The sequence below is a fragment of the Zootermopsis nevadensis genome, unplaced genomic scaffold (genome assembly GCF_977971745.1).
Source record: "Zootermopsis nevadensis isolate Lab colony 2312 unplaced genomic scaffold, Znev_1.0 Znev_ptg000030l, whole genome shotgun sequence".
Lineage (NCBI taxonomy): Eukaryota > Metazoa > Arthropoda > Insecta > Blattodea > Termopsidae > Zootermopsis > Zootermopsis nevadensis.
In genome coordinates, this window is record NW_028259162.1 from 15,899,379 (window position 1) to 15,914,323 (window position 14,945).

The 14,945-nt window shown below is 38.1% G+C and overlaps 1 protein-coding gene and 1 long non-coding RNA gene across 2 annotated transcripts; one reads left to right on the forward strand and one right to left on the reverse strand.

Moving 5' to 3' along the window:
* On the forward strand, positions 1–1,766 carry LOC147872160 (uncharacterized). Its single transcript, XR_015537907.1, has 3 exons — positions 1–114; positions 514–632; positions 1,612–1,766. It is a non-coding gene; the product is annotated as an uncharacterized LOC147872160 (long non-coding RNA).
* A 777-nt stretch (positions 1,767–2,543) lies between these two features.
* Positions 2,544–6,771, reverse strand: LOC147872161 (uncharacterized). Its single transcript, XM_087358736.1, has 2 exons — positions 6,662–6,771; positions 2,544–5,606 (listed from the first exon to the last, which is right to left on the reverse strand). Exons 1-2 carry the CDS (start codon positions 6,740–6,742, stop codon positions 5,268–5,270), a joined length of 420 nt encoding a protein of 139 aa, XP_087214862.1. The 5' UTR covers positions 6,743–6,771; the 3' UTR covers positions 2,544–5,267.
* Between the last annotated feature and the right edge of the window lie 8,174 nt (positions 6,772–14,945).

A 14,945-nucleotide genomic window follows, 5' to 3' on the forward strand; every position in this document is an offset into this window, starting at 1 on the left:
AATACCGACATCGAGGTACTGGACAAAAACACTGATGAGTTTGAGCTGTTGTAACAGTATGTTACGAACACTCACGCAACAACACACACTCATTATGACCTGGAGATTTTGGAGGTATGTTGAATGACTAGTCTGTCTTATTCTATGAAAATAGTTGTATTCCATCTGTGGTCATGAGAACTGCATACTTTAACAGTCACAATGAATAATTTTCACAATTTTCACACGACCTTAACACGTAAATTTTCTTGCCTTAATTGAACATTAGACTTGTGGTACTTTTGTACCGTAATGAACATTATGAACATTATTTTATGAAAAATGCCCAACAGAAGTTATAAATTTGGGCACCACCGGGAATCGAACCCGGGACCCCAGGATTACTAGCCCAGCGTTCTAACCGCTAGACCACCGTGTTTATTACTTGTGAAATGAGAAATAAAAACAAGCATTCTGTGAAGTGCTGTATTATGCTGGAGTATTGGTATTTCATTGTATATACTTTTTTTTCAGGTGTTCAAGCTTAAGCGCAGTGGAGAAGAAAAAAGGTACAACCTTTCAAAAAGTTACACAACCGGAAGCTGCTGTGGCATGGATCTCGTCTAACTAACTTTGCAGGCATTTTGTCTCAGGTATGAGTGTTCAAATGTTATAACCATGTGAATAATATTTGAAGATGTGTTAAAGTTTCAGGTATCTTAACATTCATTTGCAGTAACAGACCACAGTGTAACCATGAGTACAGCTTATAACAAGAACTTTGTTATATCGAGCAGAAATCTTTGGCTCCGTAAATTTTGTAACATCACATACAGTAAAATGTTGGAAAACAAAGTTATATGAACTGACAGATTGTATACATTACAGTGAAATTTTGTTACTGTGAAATGCAGTAAAAAGGAATTGATAGCTTTAGATTAATTGTTTTTACAAACATTACTGGATTTTAAATAGTAATAAGTGGCACAGTTCCCATTCCTGTTGTGTATTAGAAGAGTTATAGCATTTGAAAGATTTTACATGGCAATTTGACTGTCCCTCCAGCCAGGATTTTCTGCCTCAAAACAGCATCATATGTTTGATAGGACATTGCTGTTCGCTATTTTGCTTAGTGCACTGGAATGTCCTGTGATTTCATGCTTCCACGTTGGGAATTCCGTTGTTGCTGGAGGCAAGGGTGCATTTCCGAGTTGTCTTCAGTGGCATTTCACAGGGCTTTGTGTTTTAAGAAATATTGCTCTTAGAAACATTAATATGTATCATGGACACTTTTCTGCAGTTCTGAGGGCATGAAGAGATAAACATTTTCCTAGTGAGCAGATCATTTCAAGAAGTGACATTAGATGTCCGGAAAGTGGGAATTTAAATTAAGAATCTGGTGGTACTTTGTGTGTTGATGCACTGTTAATCTCTATTGCAGTTTTATTGATTCTGAATTAAAGCCAAGCAAGAAAGTACGAATCATTTTAGTGGTATTTAGTGATACCACTCAGCCTTGGACATTCTCGGTTTGTATCAGGATTGTCTAGTCACACCCAGCCGATGGTTGGTTCTTCGGTTCTGCAGCATTCGACTTTGTAAGGAGTAGAACACATTGTACATTTGTTTCAGGGTTTGCGAATTGCTCCACCAGAAGCACCAGTTACAGGTTATATGTTTGGTAAGGGGATCTACTTTGCAGACATGGTGTCCAAGTCTGCCAACTACTGCTGCACTTCTCCAAACAATTCAGTTGGGTTGCTTCTCCTGTGTAAAGTTGCTTTAGGAAATATGTAAGTATGTTTTCAGAGTTTTGGAAATCCTGTTAATTAAGCAGGCTTTGGAAGTGATAAAAATGTAGATTATCTTCTTCCTAATACCTTTTCACTATGTGGCTTGTCTAGAATCATAAAGTAAGGGTTAGTAACAGAAGATAGTGATAAATATTTTTGTATGTTGCATGCTTCATTTCTGCTTTCTATTTGAAGCTACTTTTTGACTGGGATTAATAGTTGTGACATTTCTTTTATTGTTTTCCTCAGTTCCCCCTTGTAGAAGCTGTTACTGAAGACTGCCCTGATACTTAAGTAAGCGTTGGATAACTGAGTAAAGTTATGTGATAATTATATTTTTGAAGTTGCCATATTGGAAAGCGGCCCCATAAATAATAATAAAATAAATCCATAGGTTTTACTGTACATTGAGTTTGGCCGAGATGCTGGCAGCTGCGCCATGACCTCCCGTTGGCATCCTAGTACAATACCACGCTAACTCGAATGGCCACTTCGGTACGGCTAGTTGAGCCAGATCAGCTCTAACAAATTCCGTCTCGATCTTTCTTCAAAATTCTACTTGGGGAAAAAGGCTGAACCCTGTTGCGGATAGTCGTGCCGATTGAGACGTCCGCTGTGGTAAGTCTTGTGTTTTATTTTGTTTTGGTCATCCAGCGGACGTCCAACCATTCTGTTGTATTTGTGTTTATATTAAATATAATATGCACTTATTTCGATTTTTTGTGTTCTATTGTAGTTTAATTGATCCACGCCGGTAATTATTAAATATCATTTAATAGGCACAATATAAAATGGCTAACTATATTTAACATTATTACACTGGCTGAGCATAAAAAGATATAAAAATATGTGATGATCTGATAACATCTCATTTACAGCACACTTCACATTTCTCATGTATACACACTCACACAGGTAGCCCTCGATTTACGCCGATTTTGAAACCAGCAAGTAAAAAAGTTTACTATTATTTATAACATTTCACAATGTATCTCGTACTGATTCATATACTAAACTGTAATTACATCGTAGATTTTGAATAAAAATTATAAATACAGTCATCTCTGTAATTACGTATGTTTCGTTAACGCGAATTTGCTCCAATGAGATCGATCAATCGATAAAAGCTGTTTGTGAAATTCAAACTTTTGCATATGCGAGTTTGCTCTTATGCAATTTCATTCCTTTCGCTTTAAACTTTCAAAGCGCTAATTTAATCTCTGCGGAGGTACCGGGGTTATTTTTACTACGCGATTTTCTATAGGTCGGCGTCTTACATGAATGCAACTATTGCATAACAGCAGAAATGACTGTACACATCAATCACATGAAAGAATCGCAGTCAATCGCTGGGACCAACGAATTGCTGATTATAAGTGTATAAAATATATTTTTTAAATTCCCTTTATTTTATTTACGTTATTTCAGAGCTTTAAATGTAATGCCATTATATTTATCGTCAATGTTTTGGTGCTGGGAACGCATGTAATTGACTACCCATTGATTTAAATTAAAAAAAGTTTCAATTTATGCCGGTTCGTCCAGGATCGCATCCCGGGCGTAAATCGAGGACTACCTGTATTGACGAAGAGAAGTGACTGCTGGAAAATAACCCGGCAAACTAAACACTTACACGCTAGTAAAACAAATTGACACACATTGCTTGCTAGGCCATTTCCTGAGAAAAAGAAAATTATGGTGATTATATTGTTCACAATTTCTAACATTTAAATAATCACAGATCAAGGAATGAAATTGTCTCCATTTATAAACATGGCAACTATTAGTATTTTACACAAATGTTCATGAGGTTTATTTCTTGACTATGCTGCATGTTCAATACATACTTAAAACACTACCCTAATGTTCTTCATTCCAATGAAATAATGATATAGACTACCTGTTACAATACTTTTTTAAATATATAACTTCTTGCATTCACTATTTGTGTTAATAAACAAGATTTCTATATAACTGAGCCTAAAATTTAAACTTTACATTCTCTTCTCGCACTCCATCTGAAACACATGGTAGAAATGTTACTGTCTGTCCTGCAAACACAAGCTGCTATCATCCTGGTACTTTCTATATTACTGAAATTATCTCTGCCTACTACACTCGAAAGTAAACAAACACTTGCCCCCAACACTCATAAACAAACAAATTCTTACATGATAATTGTGACATGACAAAAATTATTACTACAAATCAAACGGCTGATATAATACTGTTTCCCTCATATCTAGTCAGTGAACTTGTTGGCTAATGCACTGTTCCAGTAAATATGTATCCACCCGAAGGCGTTCATCAGAAAGAACTTAAGCAACATATACAACTGTAACACTTTATTTATGTAATAAATACTTATCAACATGATGCTCCAAATTATTATTGCTGCAAAGAGTAATAAATTCGTTTGCCATTATTTGAAATGACAGAAAAGAACATTAATCTGAAATGACACTAGATGAGGGACAAGTTTAATAAGTGGTAAGAATACTTCCCTTACATGATTCTGTTTGCTTCACCTCTCAACATACCTCAAATGCCATATACTGTCTAACCCTTCTTACTTCAAGCCTGATAAGAGAGGAATGCAATCCTCTGGAACGTTGGCATAAAGTTAAAATACTATAGACCAGAAGACCACCATCAGTACTCAGACGACTGCGAAACCTTAAACTGCGACAACTCTGATTTGTTCTTGTAATTTCTCATCTCTAATGCTGTAATGGAAGTGGTGCTTTAAGACTTCAGCTGCATTTTCTTTTTTAGGAATCTGACATTTCACATGCAAAGGGAATTCTTTCTGCACTCTTGTTATCCAGTAGATATGACAAAGAATTGTATGATTTGAGGTTTTCACAGCGCTCAGTAAGAAGATTTTTGTCTTCTGGGTTGTTGCACTGTGTAGTCTGGTCGATGGTTACCAACATTTCAGAGGTCATACTGCCTCGGTCATCAGGGCAATTAATGTGAACATCTACCATACTACACAGCGCAACAACCCACAAGACAGAAATCTTCATAACAAAGAATTATCAGCATGTGTCACTTGTCTTGTCTCACTACCCTCAGATAGTAAATTAAACATATTTTATTCATCAAATTTTGCATTCAGTGAACAAACAGCCTTGGTAACTGATTTTCTTCAGTGTCCTGAACATGTTAAAATTGGTAATCCTATTCCATTCATTCCCACTCCATCTGAACCAAACTTCACCTTCTATTGACCTTCTTTTTGAAGATGAATTAAAATTGTGTTCTTCAGTTTTTTTAACGCCACATATGAATGTTTCTTTTCTTTCTTTAAGACTTGATTACACGAAGAGAATTTAAAATTTTCAAAATTCCAGTCACTCCAACCCTATTCAACTGCAACACCTACTTCCACCATTTCGGTCTTAGAAACACTCTCTATGGTTGCCAGAGACTCATTACTTAAGGCTTCATGGCTAACCAATTTCTTCCAAACAAATTCAGTTTCTGGATTACTTACACTAGACATTTTAATTCTGTTTCTGTGACTGAATTTCCACTTTCAGTACATTCTTTGGGCAGAGGTTCTGAAACATCCTGAAAATCCTCACTAACTGAACTCTCCAATGTAATTATCCGGCAATAACGTTTATTATTCCTAATTGAATTAGATTTAACGTTTTTTCCACTAGTTCCCTCTCCACAGTCACTGACGTCACTAACACTGCTTGATCCCTTACGTTTTCTTCTTCTTCGTTTCCATTTAAACTCTGCTTCTAATATGGCTTCAGCTACTTCAAGAGCTGAAGCTTCCATCTCCTCACTCTGTGGTTCTTCATTCACACAGAATGAGTCCTGCAACAAACAAATAACCAAGCTAAATAGAATATAAGCTAGCACTGTCTTTTGCATTCAAACGTTTCATATTTTCACTGCTGTTGATAGTTATTTGGTCTGTATGTCAGAAAAGGGTAATAGGTTATCATGAGCTTGATTACCACCACATTATGAAAACACCAAGATTGCTCCACGATTCACAAAGTCAGAATTCCCACAATTATTAAAACTGCATAAATGTCTTTACTTTCTGAATCAAGTGTAAATTGTCAGTAAGATAAAGACTCAGCACTACAGAACATATAGAAACATAATTAAAATTATTGCCCTACAAATGGAAATATGAAGTAAATTTAATTAGTAGGATTTCAAGTTCTCACAGTGTATTTTACTTTGGCAGCATTTCAGAGGTCCTTGCTGCCTGTTATTAGGGTGAAGAGTACTCATTATCCTGATGATGGAGGCAGTAAGGACCTCTGAAATGTTGGCAAGCTTCTACCAGATTACACAGCACTGTAACCCAGAATACAGCCATTATTTCATTCTGGGGCCAATTTTTAGCTTTCTAAAAGTTTAATTAATTGTAATGACATTTCTTCCCATAGCTGTAAACTCTCATTATAACGGGCTTCACTATATTCCACACTATATTCTGCCATTATGTCTATGAATACAGCCATTATTTCATTCTGGGGCCAATTTTTAGCCTTCCAAAAGTTTAATTAATTGTAATGACATTTCTTCCCATAGCTGTAAACTCTCATTATAACGGGCTTCACTATATTCCACACTATATTCTGTCATTATGGCTATGAACCCACACATAGAAAAATGTTTTTCCCATTCTAACAAACCCAATTTTTAAAACTTACTGGCAAAAACAATTTGGTTAAGAAAGATTTTTGTTAGTAAAGGAAAATGTTAGTGACAGATATCAGAGCAATGGATGCCTCAATCTATAGTAGCATGGACCTATATATATATATATATATATATATATATATACTGTAGACAGCTTGGACATAAAATTTCCTTCAGACCTCTCTGATTCTCAATTCAACCTTTCCACTTACATCTAAGTAAGAAGTCTCAAATTCTGCTTCCACTTCGGAGAATACACTGTCCAGTGGCACTGCTGGTTTATGAGCAGGCATCTTGAATCGTCCACATCGATCACCTGGACTTCTTTAAAGTGTAACAAATACAGGCTACCAATCACATAAAAAATTCCTCAAAGCAATGTTTCTTCATGCATGATATATTCATATTCGGTTCTCTAAAAGTTATTCTCATAGCATAATTTATTATAAGAGTGTCTACAGCTATGTTAGGTGGGTCCCTCATCATCAAGGCATGACACTACCTCAGGCTGAGAATTGAGGACAAGGCCTCCAGATATGGGGCAACTGTGAATGTACTGAACAATCAGTCCAGTGACAGCCAACAAGTTATGTGGGGTGGTGCACAAGGCTAGTAAGTAATCACTGTATAAAATCCAGCATGTTACGAAATGTTACACAGGGCCTCAGACTTGGACAGATTCCTCAAACAGGCTCTTATGTAATTAAAACTTTGGATCCATAAAAGGTGTTGAATTTGACTAATTGTGTGACAATTAGCTTCTCTCAAAGGACTGTACTCCATGTAGTTAGTTTATTTAATGGTTGTCAGTAGCTCAGATTATAAAGTGTTAAATGAACAATGAATAAGAAAGTATGTGGAAGGAAGCAGTTTTGGCCTGATTTAAGGTACTACTCCAGAATTGCCTGGAGGGACTAAGGAAAGTCACAAAAAGTCTCAGCCAAGACTACCAGTCTCCAGGCTGAGATTTGAACCACAGAGTATCCAAATACAAAGCATAATGCTAAACACTTGGCCACGACATTCAATGCTATTTATAAAGTATCTTAGAATAAGGTGTCTTTAAGAATAGACTGCCATATCAAAAGTGTTAATTCTGCAGTCACAAGCAAAATACAAAATGCACTGAAATTTTATGTTCAAGTTGATTTGGAAATGCATGTACTTGCGCATCACATGTGAGGTAACCGAAAAAGCTTCTGAAGAAGAAATAAATAAGTATAAATCTGAAGCAGAAAATTGCCACTTGACATCTCATTTATGTTAATCAACATATCTGAGAGTGTAGGATTTTACATAATTGTAACTCAAAATTTTACTTTACAAAACACATCATACATGTTACAAAACAGAAAATATGAACGGTACTTCTCTGCTTACAATGAAATGATAATGCTTCAATATAACAATTTAGAATGAACATCCCTCCCAAAAGCCAATCCAGTGTCTCTGTCGTGGGAGGAGGCAAAGTTCACTACGGGAGGAACCCTGAAATGACGGCAGTGAAGATGTGACAGATCCAGTAAACTGGCAGTGGATTGAGCAGGAAACAGCTTTCAACACATCACAAAGCCTTGAAAGAGGTATGATGACCCACAAAATGCAGACACATCATTGGAAGCAGAAGAATGAGCATGGTTTATAACAAAAACTTAAATAATGAAGACTCATACATTAATTATTTTGCAGCTGTATATACAGTTTGTTTGCAACAATGTTTCTGCTACAAAGTGAACGCCTCGCACTAATATTTTCTCGTAGAAAGTGCGGTCTACACTAATTTTAAAAAGTTAGTCGACTAGGAATATTGCAGTATTAGGCTACATTAAGTTAACATTATGGAATTTCAGTGGAGAAGTTGAGAAAATAAGCGAATGGTACAGAAATCAGCAACCTCGTTAATGTCTAAGTTCGACATCGGACACTATCATTACAAATGCATATGCTCAATAAATCACGATGTAATGAACCCCGCCTATACAATAAGTGAATCCTTTAGAATAAAGTTGTGTGCTCCTAACTTTGGCATTCAGTACACTTCCTCCAGTAAGTCAACGCTTTCTTTTTCCGAAACAGAAAAGTTGTGGATACAGGCCGTGCGCTACCAGAAGTCCGCTGAGAGTAGACTTAGTAGTAGGGTAGAGTTGAACTGCTACGTTGTACTCTTCCCCAAATTACGCGTCAAACATGCAAGAAGATTCGATACTAAGTGGGCCGCACTCATAAAGGCTATTGGAAAATATTGCGTTTGGATTTGAATGAGCTGAGGTGTAGGCGTAGACGCACGCGCAGTAAGATCAACTCTCTACCCACCCCTACTCCCTAAGCAGGAAAATTTTCCCTCACCCCTTACCCCAACCCGCGAAAACTTCCCGCGGAGTGGAGATAATTCATCTTCAACTGAGAGCCCAAAGAATCTGCTACATTGACTAAGGACTTTTGTGATTTTCTTCAGTTCCTACAGTAAACTGCCTGTGCAAAACGCTTAAATTAAATTAGGCTGCAACTGGCTCCTTCCATATCGTTTTCAGATTCTTAATTCATTGGTCATTCTATCATTCTGTGCCAAGCCTGAAATACTGAGCACGATGTTTAGTACAGCACAAATAAATAATGAAAACGTGAACAAATATCTACTCTGTCCAAAGTGTGCATGGAGCTGAAGTAACATAGACGAGAAACAGGCAGGAAAGTGGCATGCGTAGTCCACAATCGCTCGAAGGCATTTTGAACGAGTCTATACCTGTTCACAGGCCGAGGACAGTCGAAGTACATGATTGAATATCGCTTGAAGGTACTTCCTAGACTCTCAACCAATAGGAAGCCAGTCACTGATCATCAACCGACCAAGACCGTGTCTACTCCATACACATCCTGAAAGCACACAACGACAGAATTTTTTTCGCCGCTGGGGAGTGGAAATGGAATTACAAATTTTAGTATACAGCGTGAATGTGGCATTATTTTTAATGCGTTGAGCTGTTGCTACAGTGTCAGTCATCAGGGGTTTATAAACTCGCGCTTCCCACAAAAACCACGTGAGAAAGAGCATTTACTGCGCTCGTGTGGGGATCCTTATCTATCATATTGTGACGCTGAGTAAGGACAGGTCGGCTGCGTGAGAGAGCACCGGGTACGTGGACCGTGGCGGCCGAGGAGCCAGCGTGTGTCCAGTGGGGTGCTACGGGTCGATGTGTAAGCGAAGAGTGTGAAGAGCGCCGAGCTCGGGGGACCAGATAGACTCGAAGGACAGTGCGAGACTATGTGTGTGTGCAGAGAACAGAGACACGAAGTGTGTTGTTGTTGTTGTAGAGAGTTGACTGTAACTGATTTAATTTGACGTGAATAAATCAGGGTTGACAATCCAGGGTACCAATACCGCCCCACGTTACAATATGTTACCCGTCAAGATGACATGAGTCCCTGACTCACATATTTCATCTTTTGTTTTGGTTTAAGTTATTCTTGGGGTAAAATCAACTAAGTTTTTTAATTTTCTAGAAAGTGAGCTTTGTGAACTTACGTGGTTTTGCAAATAACCCATTCAGTTATTAAAGTAATATTTAACAGAGTATGCCCTGCTGAAAACACAGAAAGTTTTGTAAACTATTAGTCTTCAAAATTCCGGGAGTTTCAACAATGGTTGATTCATTGTCGAAACATTGTTAGATATCGTCCATTGTCTGTGGTATACTTCATATACAGGAATACGTCGGAGATATTGCGGGTTTGGTTCCAGACCACTGCAATAAAGCGAATATCGTAATAAAACGAGTCACACGAAATTCTTGGTTTCCTAGCGCATATAAAAGTAATGTTTACACTATACTGAAGTCTATTAAGAGTGAAATAGAATTATGTATAAAAACCAATGTACATACCTTAATTAAATGTGACACAGAGACACGAAGTGAGCGCATGTTCTTGGAAAAATGGTGCCGATAGACTTGCTCGACGCAGGGTTGCAACAAACCTTCAATTTGTACAAAACGCAATATCTGCGATGCGCAATAAAACGAGGTATGCCCTTACACGACGTTCCGTGAGTTGGCTCTGCTCCCCTCTTCATTAGTTTGGCTGACACTCTTCCTCGTGTTGCCAATGACAACGGTGAAACCTGTGGAATGCTAGGCTGCTAGGTCACCGTCGTGACCCGCAAATGACTGCAGTTTTCCCTCTACTTACGTTTCACGTCCATGGATCGTTTTCTGTAAGATCGCGAGATAAAAGTCGTCAGTTCAGTGACAAAAAGTCACAGGAAAACGGGGCAGAGTGGAAACTCTAATAGTCGCATATATCAAATATACCTCAGATAATAAACAATGTCCACCCATGTAAGCAAGTATTCGCCAGAGATGGCTCCACTGCACGGAATCGAAGGCCTTTCCATAGTCCAAAAAGCACAGATAAACCGTAGCATAAAATTCCCTGGCCTTCTCGACTGTTTGCCTTACATTTAAAAGTTGTTCGCTTGTGCCTTTCTTTGCCTTTAACAAATCCAGTTGTTCTTCAGGTATTTGATGGTCTAAAAAGGCTTTTTAAACGATTACGTAGGATCTGGAGCATGACTTTGCTGGCGTGCGATATTAACGCTATTAAACGATAGTTCTCGCACTTTTTCTTCGATCCTTTTTTGTATATTGGAACAAAGATGGATTTTGTCCAATCTTCAGGCCATTTTCCTGTAATCCATATATTTTGGCATATTTTTAGTAGGATATCTCCCGTGGCCTTGAGGGTCTCAGGAGGGATTCCATCCGGCCCACAAGACTTCCTCTTTTTAACATATGAACAGCTAGTTTCACCGCACCACGTAGAATTCCAGGTTCTAATGTCAGATTTATATCAGGCTCCCATAAATCATCATCATCTACATTTTGAAAAGAGATTTTGAAAATATAATTTTCAGACATTAAAAATCTTCTCAATTTCTGTTACTTCCGCTTCCAAATTGTTTTCTATGACCCAACTCTGAGGTTTAAATTCTCTTGTCAGTCTTCTGAGTTTAGCAAAAAGATCTCCATTTTGATGGCGATTAGAATGTTCTTCTATTTCTAAACATACGTTTCTAATTTATGTATTTTTGTTTCTTCTGCAGGCCGTCTGAACATCTTTATTTAGTTTATCCAACTGCTCCCTCATTTTATGGGAATTTCTCGTCACTCTCATTTCTCGTCGAATTTCTATTAGTTCGAGTCTGCAGTCTTGTAACACAATGGGCTCCGGCGGGAATAAGTAATGTGTTATGTTAACCACGTCTGGGTTAATGGCACTTTCTTGTCCAGGTACCAGGCAGTTAGACGGCGTAAAGTCTTCTTTCAGGCCCGGCTTAAGATCTGTTAAGCTGATCCTGTATTAGATTTTATCTCGGAAACATGCCTTGAGTTCCCCGTTTGATTACAGCTGTGACATATTTCTATTACTCCGTATGTATCTTAACTAAATTCAAGTTCTTAGTTTTGTGTATTTTATAGTAATATTTTGTGCTAATTCATTAAAATACTTAAAAGTACCCTACAAAATAACCTGAATAAATAAATACATCTGTCAACTGAAAGCATCGTCTGTTTCTTCATGCCATTTGAAAAGGTTGTTTCTTCCCCAGGCACATGGCACAATTAACCGGTATATTTGGGCAACTCAGCCAAATGTACATGTGCAATTTCCTTACAATATCACACGTAGATCAGAAATCGATACAAAATTCTCACTGTTTTACCTTCGTAATGACGATTTTCTAAACAATGTCCATGAAGAAAAATATTTACTCTTCCCCTAATACCATGAAGACGGTTTCGTAGCTCGAAACATGTCGCCACAAGTGGATTTATTTAATACAAGACGCAAGGTGAAACTGCTGTGTGTTGGTGGATGGTAATATTTTAGATAAAATTAAACGTCTGTAAAATAACTAATTTCAATAAGACTTCTTGAGCAGAAAATAACGAGAAATAATTTTTTCCTTCTCTGCTGCAAACAATATTTCTCTTCTTATTTTTTTGTAGCTCCTACATCAATTCAAATTTGTACATTATTTTCATAAGGAAAGTAATTAAAATTAATGTGTTCGTCGTGGTTGTAATCAACTGCAAACTACTGATTCTCCCAATCTAACATTTATTTTACTTTTCTCCTCCTTCTTTTGCGTTTCTTCTTCATTAATTTGTCTCTGAGTTTGTAGGTGTAGTCGCTTGCATTCGGGAGGTTCTTGATGACACAAGTCGACGGACAGTATCTATCAAATTTCATCTCTGGCGCCTGGTACCTGCAATTTAAAAAATTAAAAGTATAAACAACCCCTCTTTCATCGCCCATCAGTATTATCTACACTCAAGACAATTTTTATCACATTTGGCGGACACAGTTACAGAAAATATGTAACAATTTGGAAGCGGAAGTAACAGAAATTGAGAAGATTTTTAATGTCTGAAAATTATATTTTCAAAATCTCTTTTCAAAATGTAGATGATGATGATTTATGGGAGCCTGATATAAATCTGACATTAGAACCTGGAATTCTACGTGGTGCGGTGAAACTAGCTGTTCATATGTTAAAAAGAGGAAGTCTTGTGGGCCGGATGGAATCCCTCCTGAGACCCTCAAGGCCACGGGAGATATCCTACTAAAAATATGCCAAAATATATGGATTACAGGAAAATGGCCTGAAGATTGGACAAAATCCATCTTTGTTCCAATATACAAAAAAGGATCGAAGAAAAAGTGCGAGAACTATCGTTTAATAGCGTTAATATCGCACGCCAGCAAAGTCATGCTCCAGATCCTACGTAATCGTTTAAAAAGCCTTTTTAGACCATCAAATACCTGAAGAACAACTGGATTTGTTAAAGGCAAAGAAAGGCACAAGCGAACAACTTTTAAATGTAAGGCAAACAGTCGAGAAGGCCAGGGAATTTTATGCTCCGGTTTATCTGTGCTTTTTGGACTATGGAAAGGCCTTCGATTCCGTGCAGTGGAGCCATCTCTGGCGAATACTTGCTTACATGGGTGGACATTGTTTATTATCTGAGGTATATTTGATATATGCGACTATTAGAGTTTCCACTCTGCCCCGTTTTCCTGTGACTTTTTGTCACTGAACTGACGACTTTTATCTCGCGATCTTACAGAAAACGATCCATGGACGTGAAACGTAAGTAGAGGGAAAACTGCAGTCATTTGCGGGTCACGACGGTGACCTAGCAGCCTAGCATTCCACAGGTTTCACCGTTGTCATTGGCAACACGAGGAAGAGTGTCAGCCAAACTAATGAAGAGGGGAGCAGAGCCAACTCACGGAACGTCGTGTAAGGGCATACCTCGTTTTATTGCGCATCGCAGATATTGCGTTTTGTACAAATTGAAGGTTTGTTGCAACCCTGCGTCGAGCAAGTCTATCGGCACCATTTTTCCAAGAACATGCGCTCACTTCGTGTCTCTGTGTCACATTTAATTAAGGTATGTACATTGGTTTTTATACATAATTCTATTTCACTCTTAATAGACTTCAGTATAGTGTAAACATTACTTTTATATGCGCTAGGAAACCAAGAATTTCGTGTGACTCGTTTTATTACGATATTCGCTTTATTGCAGTGGTCTGGAACCAAACCCGCAATATCTCCGACGTATTCCTGTATATGAAGTATACCACAGACAATGGACGATATCTAACAATGTTTCGACAATGAATCAACCATTGTTGAAACTCCCGGAATTTTGAAGACTAATAGTTTACAAAACTTTCTGTGTTTTCAGCAGGGCATACTCTGTTAAATATTACTTTAATAACTGAATGGGTTATTTGCAAAACCACGTAAGTTCACAAAGCTCACTTTCTAGAAAATTAAAAAACTTAGTTGATTTTACCCCAAGAATAACTTAAACCAAAACAAAGGATGAAATATGTGAGTCAGGGACTCATGTCATCTTGACGGGTAACATATTGTAACGTGGGGCGGTATTGGTACCCTGGATTGTCAACCCTGATTTATTCACGTCAAATTAAATCAGTTACAGTCAACTCTCTACAACAACAACAACACACTTCGTGTCTCTGTTCTCTGCACACACACATAGTCTCGCACTGTCCTTCGAGTCTATCTGGTCCCCCGAGCTCGGCGCTCTTCACACTCTTCGCTTACACATCGACCCGTAGCACCCCACTGGACACACGCTGGCTCCTCGGCCGCCACGGTCCACGTACCCGGTGCTCTCTCACGCAGCCGACCTGTCCTTACTCAGCGTCACAATATGATAGATAAGGATCCCCACACGAGCGCAGTAAATGCTCTTTCTCACGTGGTTTTTGTGGGAAGCGCGAGTTTATAAACCCCTGATGACTGACACTGTAGCAACAGCTCAACGCATTAAAAATAATGCCACATTCACGCTGTATACTAAAATTTGTAATTCCATTTCCACTCCCCAGCGGCGAAAAAAATTCTGTCGTTGTGTGCTTTCAGGATGTGTATGGAGTAGACACGGTCTTGGTCGGTTG